At 52.9% G+C, this 10922-nt stretch overlaps 7 protein-coding genes across 7 annotated transcripts; 3 read left to right on the forward strand and 4 right to left on the reverse strand.

Annotated features, from left to right (window-relative positions):
* Positions 1–52: 52 nt before the first annotated feature.
* MGYG_02130 (glutation S-transferase) lies at positions 53–642 on the reverse strand (the record flags this gene model as incomplete). The annotated part of the gene is made up of 3 exons (XM_003174552.1): positions 53–355; positions 426–561; positions 614–642. 3 exons carry the CDS (start codon positions 640–642, stop codon positions 53–55), a joined length of 468 nt encoding a protein of 155 aa, XP_003174600.1.
* Positions 643–1157: 515 nt separating this feature from the next.
* On the reverse strand, positions 1158–2774 carry MGYG_02131 (diacylglycerol O-acyltransferase 1; the record flags this gene model as incomplete). Its single annotated transcript, XM_003174553.1, has 2 exons — positions 1158–1375; positions 1439–2774. 2 exons carry the CDS (start codon positions 2772–2774, stop codon positions 1158–1160), a joined length of 1554 nt encoding a protein of 517 aa, XP_003174601.1.
* A 336-nt stretch (positions 2775–3110) lies between these two features.
* On the forward strand, positions 3111–3650 carry MGYG_08962 (hypothetical protein; the record flags this gene model as incomplete). The annotated part of the gene is made up of 1 exon (XM_003174554.1): positions 3111–3650. One exon carries the CDS (start codon positions 3111–3113, stop codon positions 3648–3650), a length of 540 nt encoding a protein of 179 aa, XP_003174602.1.
* A 327-nt stretch (positions 3651–3977) lies between these two features.
* On the reverse strand, positions 3978–4856 carry MGYG_02132 (hypothetical protein; the record flags this gene model as incomplete). Its single annotated transcript, XM_003174555.1, has 4 exons — positions 3978–4202; positions 4285–4500; positions 4575–4616; positions 4686–4856. The coding sequence occupies 4 exons, from the start codon at positions 4854–4856 to the stop codon at positions 3978–3980; spliced, it is 654 nt and encodes a 217-aa protein (XP_003174603.1).
* An 892-nt stretch (positions 4857–5748) lies between these two features.
* MGYG_02133 (hypothetical protein) lies at positions 5749–6159 on the reverse strand (the record flags this gene model as incomplete). The annotated part of the gene is made up of 1 exon (XM_003174556.1): positions 5749–6159. The coding sequence occupies one exon, from the start codon at positions 6157–6159 to the stop codon at positions 5749–5751; it is 411 nt and encodes a 136-aa protein (XP_003174604.1).
* A 308-nt stretch (positions 6160–6467) lies between these two features.
* MGYG_02134 (polyadenylation factor subunit 2) lies at positions 6468–8479 on the forward strand (the record flags this gene model as incomplete). The annotated part of the gene is made up of 4 exons (XM_003174557.1): positions 6468–6537; positions 6600–6715; positions 6801–7001; positions 7058–8479. 4 exons carry the CDS (start codon positions 6468–6470, stop codon positions 8477–8479), a joined length of 1809 nt encoding a protein of 602 aa, XP_003174605.1.
* A 665-nt stretch (positions 8480–9144) lies between these two features.
* MGYG_02135 (exosome complex exonuclease RRP45) lies at positions 9145–10168 on the forward strand (the record flags this gene model as incomplete). Its single annotated transcript, XM_003174558.1, has 3 exons — positions 9145–9308; positions 9385–9504; positions 9574–10168. The coding sequence occupies 3 exons, from the start codon at positions 9145–9147 to the stop codon at positions 10166–10168; spliced, it is 879 nt and encodes a 292-aa protein (XP_003174606.1).
* Positions 10169–10922: the final 754 nt, after the last annotated feature.

A 10922-nucleotide genomic window follows, 5' to 3' on the forward strand; every position in this document is an offset into this window, starting at 1 on the left:
ATATTAACTAGAAAGAAAGAAAGCAAAGCAAGTATCATACATAAGCCGTAAGCTAGAAAGGCGAAGCAGGAGTCCGCATCATGGGCAACGCAACTCCAAATACCGTCATTCCCCAGAGCGCCATCTGAGCGAACCAGAAGCCTCCTCCATACTTCCTTCCGGCACCCGCAGCCTGGCCAGAGTACACGTATCCGTACAAGAAGAGCACACGCATCACCACCCAGGTAGCTCCGATCAAGGTCGTGGCGGCAGGATACTTGAGTCCAGCAATGAGGGTGAGCAGCATCGTCTGTGGTGCGTTCTCAAGGAAGTTCGTGTGGGCTCGCTGGGCGCAGTTGAAGGCATCGGCTTTCGGCTGTAGTTACGGAGTCAACTCGTTAGCATTGGACTAAACTAGGCGGAAGTATTCAGGGGAGATAACTCACGTCGGCCTTGCATTGTTCGATGGAGGCGTAGCTGTGAGGATAAGGGATGCCAGCTGCTTTGCGCTTGGTGCTAGTGATTATACCGTGGACGAAGCCGAGCACTGGAATGGCACCGAGGGCGACGGCGATGATGTTGCTGGTGGCAGACGTTAGCTGTGCTCGTCCTGAGATGTTGGCAGCTAACTCACCCGTAACCGTCTGGGACTGGGATCATCATCTTGAATCAATTGACCGTAGACTTGACTAGAGATTTGACTATAGAGATTTAGCCGTGGTGGTTGTTGTGTAGTTGTAGATGTGTTATTCTTGTGTTGACCAAGTGTTATTCTGGTTCGACTATGACGCAACGGGGAAGATGGAGAATTAACAGCTACAAAACACTACGAGAGATCTAGATATTTATACAGCTCTACCCCCGATCTACAGATCATCCTTCAGGCTGCAGAGCGTACGACATGGAAGCTTCGAGCTCATCCGTCGACTGGCCCTTGACACGGAATACGGGGCGATTAGACCAACCGAGCCGGTGCAGTTCTTGCAGCCGAATCCTCGGACGAAAGCGCGGACGAAGCAGGGATGCCGCGAAGTGTTTTGTTTATTTACTTGAGGACAGATCGACGGTAACTTCTAGCGATAGATGGCAGATGGCGAGAAGAGAAGCAGAATGTAATATTGCAGTTAACCGACCTACAGTTGACGAGCGACGGCAGAGAAGAAGAAGACGAAGAACCTCTATGGACTCGGGGACAAGGCCTGCTTGCTGACACTGCCGTACTTGGCCTGCCAGGCGAAGAAATACAGCAATGCTCCCAGCGGCTGGCCGACAAGGCAGAAGCTGAGCCAGAAGACGCAGTTGCCTATTATCTTCCCTGTCTGACCGTTCATCTTCTCCAGCGGAAGCGTGGCAGCTATCAGAGGGAGCTGCAGCATCATTCCGGCAAAAGCGACACCTATACATTAACAATCAGTACCTCCCATAACGTTAAATAAACGAACAGAGAGACACGACTTACCGATGATGTTGTGCGTGGGAATGCCGACGAGCACCTCGTGCAAGACAGCAGAGAAAGTGAAGACGACTAGACTGGCTGCGAACGGGCTCCATCCGCGGCCGACCAAGGGCGAGAAGATATGTCGTTTCATGAAATGGTAGACAGGCCGGTTCCAGGAGCGCCAGTACGAGCCTACGCTGGGACTGTTCCACCACTCGCTATAGAACTCACGGTCTCCGAACCGCAGCACCTCCGCCAGAGCGTTCAGGAAGGACTGGAACAGGGCGAAGAATCCCGCGAGCCAGATCACCAGCGAGATGGTCGACAGCTTCATCATCCGTTCGAGAATAGACACCCAGTCCAGCATGGCGACCTTGTCCAGCGAGTTACGCAGCACAGGAGCCGCATACTGCGCTGAGATGATCCATATAAACACACCCAGCCCAACGAGCTCCAGCACCCGCTTGGCTACAAACGACCACCGCACACGCGCTGTCCGCGGGTATACGGGCTGGTACACCAACGTAGGCGCCAGCCAGAAGTACGACAGGTTGGATATCGTGACGTTATGCGGGTAAGGGCAGGACTTGTATATCTCCGGCAGCCTGTTGTCCGGCGACGGGTTGAGCACCGCATGTCGAAGATCCCGGTTGGTAAACGCATACGAGCAGTTCTTCAGCCAGACAATGATGGCATGCATCTGGCACACCGTCCCGATGCCCGGGTGGTGGATGTAGTAGTAGACCACATACGTAGTCACCAGCAGACACAGGCTGGCGTTCACGGCATGCGCAAACGCAACGTACGCCCACGTCGTCTGCAGCGCCGTCAGCTCCTTGCTCGTACACGACGCCGCCTCGTCTCTCTTGACGCGGCCAATTGCGCCCTTCACCTGCTGCGCGGCAGACAGCTCGATGAGATACGCCACGAGCAGGTGGCAGGGTACAAGGGCGTAGAGGACGGCGCCCAGCACCAGGTCCTGCTTGCGGTAGTCGTGGCAGCGGATGCAGATGAGGACGCCGTACTTCATGAAGTTCTCGACCACCAGGCGCAGGTTCATCACGATCAGCACGATGACCATCAGGTTCCGGAAGCCCAGGAAGCTGGGTGTCTTTTCCGTCTCGCGGCTCAGGCAGGATGGCTTCACCTCCGAGTGATACGCTGCGACATGGCGGTACTTGCTGCGCAGTTTTCGGCCTGGATGGTGATGAGGACCGTTCTGATGGCCATTCTGATGCTGATTCTGCTTCTGCTTCTCCTGCAGCGAGTTCCCGCGTCCGTTCAGGCCGGCGTTGGTCGTTTCTGTGAGCGCTGCTGCGGTGCTGTGGCTGACCTCCGTCTCAGTCACAATCGCCATGTTTTCTTTTCTTTTCTTTCTTCGGCTGTTAAATAAATATATGTTCAGTGTGTATCTAGATGATTCGGCGAAGGCGGGCCTGCAGACGTCTCTCGAGGGCCCTGTACCAGGCAGTTCTAAGCTCTGCGTCTCATCTGGCTGACCCGGCGTCTGGCTGTCTGTCTGTATCAAAATGCCGAAGTTGTGCGAAGGCGAAGAAGGGGGCGACAATCAGAGACACCGCAGTCTCACACTAACTCGCTGGCTGCCCAGGTACGGAGTCTTTATGTATATCAGGCCGACAAGCAGACGGAGCCGGAAGACAGGTTATATAGAAGACGGCAAGAAGACAAGAAGATGTTACGGGACTCTTCCAAGATCCGGGTCTTCTCAACCTTGTCGCCAGCAGGTTGTCGCTCTTGGTCAGCTCAAGGTCACTTCGGCTGGTTAAATATACACAGCTATACGGAGTCCTGGGCGAACAGATACATCGACAGCTGCATGACCGGCCAACTTGGCCGTCTACGAGAGAGCAGCCAGCTCGTTATCCTGCTCCGGCCAGAACTTGCTGGCTGGGATGCTTCCTTGCTTCGCGGTTTCATCGCCGCGACCCGAGCATCGCTGGACACAACGACGAGACGGGCTGGCGAGATCCTCATCCTTCGCTTGTCGGGCCAGGAGGAGCAGAGGCCGCTTTGGACGCAGCCATGGAGGCCATTGCATCGTCGACGTGCCGCATGGGGAGAGCTTACTGGCGCCGTTTTGACGGACAAGGGGCTGCCTCCCTGGCTCATGGATGCGCAGTACAGATGCCGCGAGATACCAGCAGGGAGATACATAGACAAGCATGTAACTACTAACTATAACTATGCATGCATGTGTGTAACTCGGCATTAAAGTATGCAACTCGCAAGCAGGCCTGTCTGCAGCCACTCGGTGCTTTTAGTTACACAGCTTAGGTGGTTAAGCCTCCGATGCTGCATGGCGGCGGCTTATCTTTAACTATTTACTGGATATCGGGACGGCAGCTCGGACGGCGCTTGGATACAGCTGCAAATGGAGTCTGGGAGAGTATTAGATGAACGAGAAAGATGCTTGATTGAAGTATAAGATCCTGTAGTTGTACATGGTATGATAAAACATCAATATCAAAATGTAAATGGTATCAAGATGCGCCATCCAAATGCATAAATAACCGCCCCAAAAAAGAAGATAAAGAAGATATCAAAGATTAGGTCCAAACATCCAGTCGTCGCTCGGTATTTGCAACAGATTTGGTAGTTCCTTCTGCCAGGTAGTGGCCATTTCGAGGACGGATCTGCCGTATGCGAGCTCGAAGGCGCCGCTCCATCTCAGGCGAAGGTACCGCTTGTCTGGCCGGAGAAGCAGCGTCGCAAAATGAGCAGCAGTGTCGGGGAACCGGGCGTCAGGCTCTTCCTCGCGGAAGTACTAGATATGCAATGCAGCCGTTAGTCAAGTTCCGGCTAGTATAGTAACATAAATAAGAGATAAAAGACAGACAGGTACTTACGTCTCTTATGCCCCGGATCGACCCCCAGTAGCGCACAGGCACGGGATAGTCGTTGAGCTCGTCGAATTTGGTTTCCTCGGCCTCACTTATCAGCGCGTGGAGAGGCACGGGCTCGTCCTCCAACAAGTGCAGCTTCTGGACGATTTTCAGAAGCATGGTCCCGATATAGTAGATCTCTGTCGGACAGAGCACGCGGAAAATGGCTACGTCGCGCTCCTGTGTTTGGGCAGTTAGGGATATCGAATCAAATACCTGAAGACGCTTGCTAGCAGGTGGAATGCAGTACTTACGTGCTGCTGGATCGACATCTCGGCACTCCTAACTAACCGCTCCTATATGAAAATGCGTTACCATGTCTGTCTTCAGCAGGGAGGAAGGCCCGAGTGACGGAGTCTACGTACTGCAAAATTCCGCCCTGGAGCAACTTCCGGGACTTGATATTCTGAAGGATCGTCCCAGTTGTATGCTACGGCGGGCGTAGGTCTACTGGGGAGAGACACAGGTCGTTGAGGGGAGTCGTTGCCAGGCTGGCAGCCTGGGTCGACGTAGATCTGGAAATGACGGCCAGCCATTCTGGTATATGCACCGATGTTTTCGAGATGAACACAGCAACCTTGTATATCTCTGGACAGGTGGAAGTAGGAGCTGTAGACGGCGTATTTTTTCAGGTCGTTAAGGAAAGGAAAGAAGACTGGGATGGATGCCTTCGAAAAAAAAGGGACTTATATATAGGGGGTTTCAACCCCGTCATAGGGAGAGTCGTCTGACAGACACCAGAACCATGGATCCTCTCAAGCCACTGATTCAATCTGTTTCTATGCCAGAGTCGTTGACGTAAATGGTAGAATGGAAGGGGCAAAGGGAGAGTCTGCCAGAGAAAGTTTGCAGGTGATGCGCATTTCAGGAGGTTCAACCAGATTTCCCCAAAAGTCGATGATTCAATAGGTCTCAAGAAGCACATTCCATTGGTTTCTGCAGCTGGATATAGTGGTATATCCTATGCATATGGTGTTATATACATAGACACAGCCAGTGTGTATACCGTGTAGTACTTTCCAGCCGTTCCCCCGAAGAACCAAAGCGTGCTTTCCGTACAGTATCCTCTTATGCAACAGCGTAGTCTCCCTATAAAACATGATCCCAAGGGAGCTTATCTGGTTGTAGCCATATAAAAATATACAGGTACACCACCACAAGCACACTGGATCAACATTCTGCACCCCCTTTGTGGGGGCTTCTGCTGGTGAATGGTACTCCAAAACTCAAGTAGCTCAGAACGATCCCGAAGCATCTCCCTAACAGCATCATCAACCATCTTAACAAGACTGATGTCGTCTTTCTCCCGGAATGAATAAAACCATAGTGGCGAAAACCAACAGAAAAAAACGAGCCCCTGAAACTTTGGAATCGATGCCATCATCGACTCACCTGCCATAGAGATCGACGCTAAGCGGAGGTCACCGCCTAATTCTTAGCGATCTTCTTGACCGGCCGGTTCGTTATTCCGTGCTGCTTCAAGGTCCGATATATGGTTGACTTCGAGATGTTGTCCGGCATTCCACTGGCCAGCTCGCCGTACGAGATGCTTGGGTTGGAGCGGACGCGCGAGATGAGCATGCGGATGTCACGGTCTGACAGCTTCTTGGGCCTTCCCGAGCGCGGCTTCGACACCCCATCGACCCGCGAGCTCTCCTTCATGATGGTATTCTGCACCGTAGATACTGGGATATTGAGTGCCCTTGAGATCTCTCGTAGTGATGCCCCAGCCATGCGCCGCCCAAGTATCAAGCCTCGCGTAAACGGCGTCAACTCGGCCCGCTTCTTCTTCTCCCCTGGCTCACCCGCCGCCGTCCCGTCCTTCTTGCTCTCTGCCATGGTGAATTGATGGCTGGTATCCCCTTCGCCTGCTCTCTTCTTCGCTTCGTCTCGTCCTCGCTGTCTTTTTTACTTCCTTTTTGCTTCTTTTTCTTATTATTTTTTAACGCGACGCGGTGGTCACATGCTTGATTACTAATGTATCATATAAATTATTAATAAGAAATTATATAATCCATTCTTTGAAGCTCAAACCTGTCGATGTTTGGATATTTTGGTTAATCAAGAAGACAAGCAGCAGCAGCAGAAGCGCTTTCCGGCCTATTTTCTGTCCTCTCTCCTGCTGTGACGCTGTCGTTTTACTTGCCATGGCCTTCTTCGAGGACGGGGCCGAAGGAGGGTTTGCGCCGCGGCCGGCTTTGGGCCCACGACGCCCGAGTATGTTGATTCCCAGGGCAGAGCTTATCAGGAACACAGCTTGCTAACTCATGGCTGTACAGGGCCTGTCACGGATTATGGCTCGTCACTGGTGCAGTGGGTGCGGGTTCGACAGCCTCGATACAAGGGAGCTCCCAGACTGGAGGCAGAGCGGCCGAGTGCTAGCTATACCGTTGATGTTTGTCGTCCTTTTTAACCCGGTGTTTTTCATTTATTCCATTGAGCTGGGGGAAATATATGCTTACCTTGAATTACTCGGGCAGATACTTCCTCCGGTAGCTACTATACATTCCGCAGCGAGTACGATTCCCGTTCGACACCTACATCAGTCCATTGGAAAATCAAAGAAACCTATAACAGTCGTGAGATGGACGCCGGACGGTCGTCGTTTGCTTACCGGTGGTCACACGGGTGAATTCATGCTATGGAACGGCACGGCTTTCAATTTTGAAACTGTCATGGATGTAAGGCAGAGTCAGCTTCTATGTATAAGGACTGGTTGCTAACTGGGGGAAATTAGGCGCATTATGACCAATTTCAGGCTGGCGTGACATCGGCTGCCTGGTCGCATAGCCACGACTGGCTTATATCAGGCGGACAAAAGGGCGATGTCAAGTATTGGAGGCCGAATTTTAACAACGTCGAAACCGTTGACGATGCGCACCAAGAAGCCGTCAGGGATCTAACATGGTGCCCCAACGATTCAAAGTTTCTTTCAGCCTCTGACGATACGACGTTGAAGATATTTGATTTCACGGCTCGAACGTGTGAGATGGTTCTGACCGGGCATGGATGGGATGTCAAATCTTGCGACTGGCATCCAACAAAGGGTCTGCTGGTTTCAGGCTCCAAGGACCACCAAGTCAAGTTCTGGGACCCTCGCACTGGCAGGTGCTTGACAACACTACATACACATAAGAACACCGTCACCACCACGAAATTTTCGCCGGTCAACACGAACCTCTTGGGAACATCCTCTCGCGACCAAACTGGCCGTGTATTTGACCTGCGTATGATGCGGGACATATGTATATTGAGGGGTCATGAGAAACCAATCTCGTCTTTAGCCTGGCACCCGATGCACAGCAACATGATATCTACTGGCAGCGAGGACGGGTCTCTATACCATTATCTGCTTGACGAGCCTAACCTTCCTGCTGGGCAGATGCCTACTGTTGCTCCATATGGCACTACGGATCCTACGAACACTCCTGCACAGGTTATATTCCCGGCACATAAGATCCAATACGCCCACGGAGCGACTATTTGGTCCCTTGACTGGCACCCACTAGGCCACATTCTCGCTTCGGGATCTAAAGATAACTTCACCCGCTTCTGGTCCCGTGCCAGACCAGGAGAAATAAACTACCTCAAGGACCGATTCCATATCGGAGAAGAGGCTGCCGAGGCGCAAGGAACATGGAACCGTGGGTTTGGACGTAAACAGATGCGCGAGGAAGAAGAACAGGAAGCACAGGCAGAAGATGAGAGCCGTATGGACCAACGGCAAGCCGCGGAGTCACAGATCCCTGGCATTCAAAACGCTGGTACTGAAGGCCAAGGCTTACCCGGCCTACTCCCTGGTATCGGAGCATTACAACCTCCACCTCCACCGCCGCCCAATGCATCCGGAATCCCCCCATCCCTCCCGCAGATGGACCCTGGACGCTTAGCTGCCATGCTATCCCAGGGTGGCTACCCTCCTCCACCTCCACCACTAGGCCAGGGCCAGCAACCTCTATTCCCGCATGCCACTCCTCCCCCACCACCACCACCACCTTTCTACCCAGGCAGCATACCGCCAAACATGGCGCACATGTTTCCTAACCCGCAGTTCCCACCTCCCGGAATGCCTCCTCAGAATTTTGGGCAGCAGGGCTATCCTCCTCCGCCTTCTGGGCTACCAGGGTTATTTGCTGGAGCAAACGATAAGCCAAAGTGAGCAATTGTTAAAGAAGCTATCATTAAGCTTATAAGCACCCTGCGCCGAGGAATGACAGCCACATTGGCAGGTCAAACAGCATGCCTTACGGCTAACGGCGCCCATCCCGCTGCTCCGGGATGGTCATTCCTACAAACTACATAGCCTGGATAATCGTTGACAGACGATCAGCCTTACAACTTGGCTGCTGTCCATACATACAGCTCCACAAACAGCAGGACAACGTACCTGACCAGCAGAGATGACGAAACCTTTAAGAACTCTGTCTCTCCTACATACGCAGGCGAACAATCTCTAACGTTTATGATACCAGCCACCGGTTACATGCCGTCTGATAGGGTTAGAGAGCTGTCAAAGTATATACGCTATTTAATCATCTCCAGCCGTTATTGATATATCACTTGATCTTCATCTCTATTCTCCTACCTGACAGTAACCCCTGACTATCCTTTATTCCGATAGCATAAAAACCAGCCACCCACAGCCACCCGTAATATCATAAATCTCATTCTCAAATAGTAATATCAAAAGTAAATAATAATAATGTTAACGTCAAATAAAATATCAAATGCGATGTATGTGCTGACTAAGCACTCTACAAAGTGCAAAGTTGAAGCCGAAAAAGAAGCAAAAAGCTCCAAAGCAACGACAGAAACGCCGTCAGGATGGCGAGAGACACAGAGATCTCATTGAATGAGCGGGCGTTTATCCTCGAAGCTCTGCACAAGAACGTGCGGCTCGATGGACGCCGGTTCGACCAGCTCCGGCCTGTCGAGCTGACCTTTGGAGAGGAACATGGCAGCGTCAAGGTGCAGCTCGGGAAGACAACGTGAGTACAGCGAGAGGGAGAGCGTATAACCCCTTATACAAAGGCTGGAGATGTGCTAATCGAGTGTGATTGATAGAGTGCTGGTACGGATATCCGCCGAGCTGACGACTCCACGGCCTGAGCGCGATTGTGACGGGATCTTCACTGTGGTGGTGGAATTGAACGATATGGCTCTACCGGGCTACGAGACCGGACGGTGCGTTTGATATCGACCAAGCTAATCATGACAAGCGCAAGGAACAAGCTAATTGAATGGGTTGGGCAGGCCGTCGGAGCTGGAGGTCAGCTTGTCCCGCACTCTCGACAAGATCGTTCGACGGTCCAATGCGCTGGACACGGAGTCCCTCTGTATCTCGAAGGGAATGATATGCTGGAACGTGCGGGCAGACATCCACATACTCGACTGTGACGGCGGGCTGGTCGATGCGAGCTGTCTTGCCATCATGGCGGGACTGCTTCACTTCCGGCTGCCGGAATCTACAGTGCGAGACGGCGAGGTGACCGTCTTCACTACGGAGGAGAAAGTGCCTGTGCAGCTGAACCTGACCAAGATCCCGCTGTCAGTGACCTTTAATCTCTACGACGAGGGGAAGATCATGCTCCTGGACGCTACCACGAGCGAGGAGGCAGTTAGTGAAGGGTCGTTGGTCGTTGCTCTCGACAAGACGGGGGAGATTGCGCTGTACTCGAAGCCTGACGGAGCACCGGCGGACCCGGTGAACATGGTGAGCAGCTCTACGCTTGCGCTGGAGAAGGTGAGGGAGCTTAACAAGCTGCTTTCCGCGCGGCTGGCGGAGGACAAACAGATGCGGGAGAAGAAACGGCCGACGGCAGGGCTCAGCGCTGCCCACGAGAGGTGACCGTGAAACGTACAGACAGCACGTTACCGATCCAGTGAAGCAATCTAATTTACGGACACTGGGATCCCGATATGTGGCATCTTCACTGGAATGTCTCTGCCTGGCCATTCTCATTCATGTATGTCTATGCCAGGCCTCCTTGCCTCCAGCAAGTGACGGAACGCCCCGGCTACGACCAGCTCAGCCATGCTGCCAGCCCGCAGCGTCCCCCAAATCCTCTCCGGCCGTCAAGCTCGCTTCCCAGCTCGCAGCTCGCATCTGGCCGCCGGATCTCCAGCAGCTGCTGCGATCGACCCACGCTGTCTCGAGCTATTAATAGTCGATATCAGCCGGTCCCATAACTAGCAATTAGAACCAAAAAAAATAAACCCAGCATAGACGCCTCTGAAGCGACCTACGAGCCAGTAGAGTAAACGCAGACGGTCTCCTGTAGATAGAAACGAAGACAGGCGCTGGTTGTGCCTACACGTCGTCGCTTGCTTGGCCTGAAATTGCGCTGTGGCTGAACTGCTTCGCCTCGCAGAACGTACGAATCTCGCTCCTGAGCAGAAACGCAGAAAAAACCCCCCGAGTTTCATACGCAACGCTGCAGCAGGGCAAACGGCCACTGAAGAAGCAAGCAGCCTGGTCAAGCGTACGGCCTCCCTCGTTCTCGCCCTTTGCTATTGTGTGTCCTTTTGCCCGCGAGTTGACGCCGCGGCTGGTTGATCTCGCAGCCTGATACTGATCCTTACTGTGCCTATAGACAGACAAA

The sequence above is a fragment of the Nannizzia gypsea genome, genomic scaffold (assembly GCF_000150975.2).
Source record: "Nannizzia gypsea CBS 118893 supercont1.2 genomic scaffold, whole genome shotgun sequence".
NCBI lineage: Eukaryota > Fungi > Ascomycota > Eurotiomycetes > Onygenales > Arthrodermataceae > Nannizzia > Nannizzia gypsea.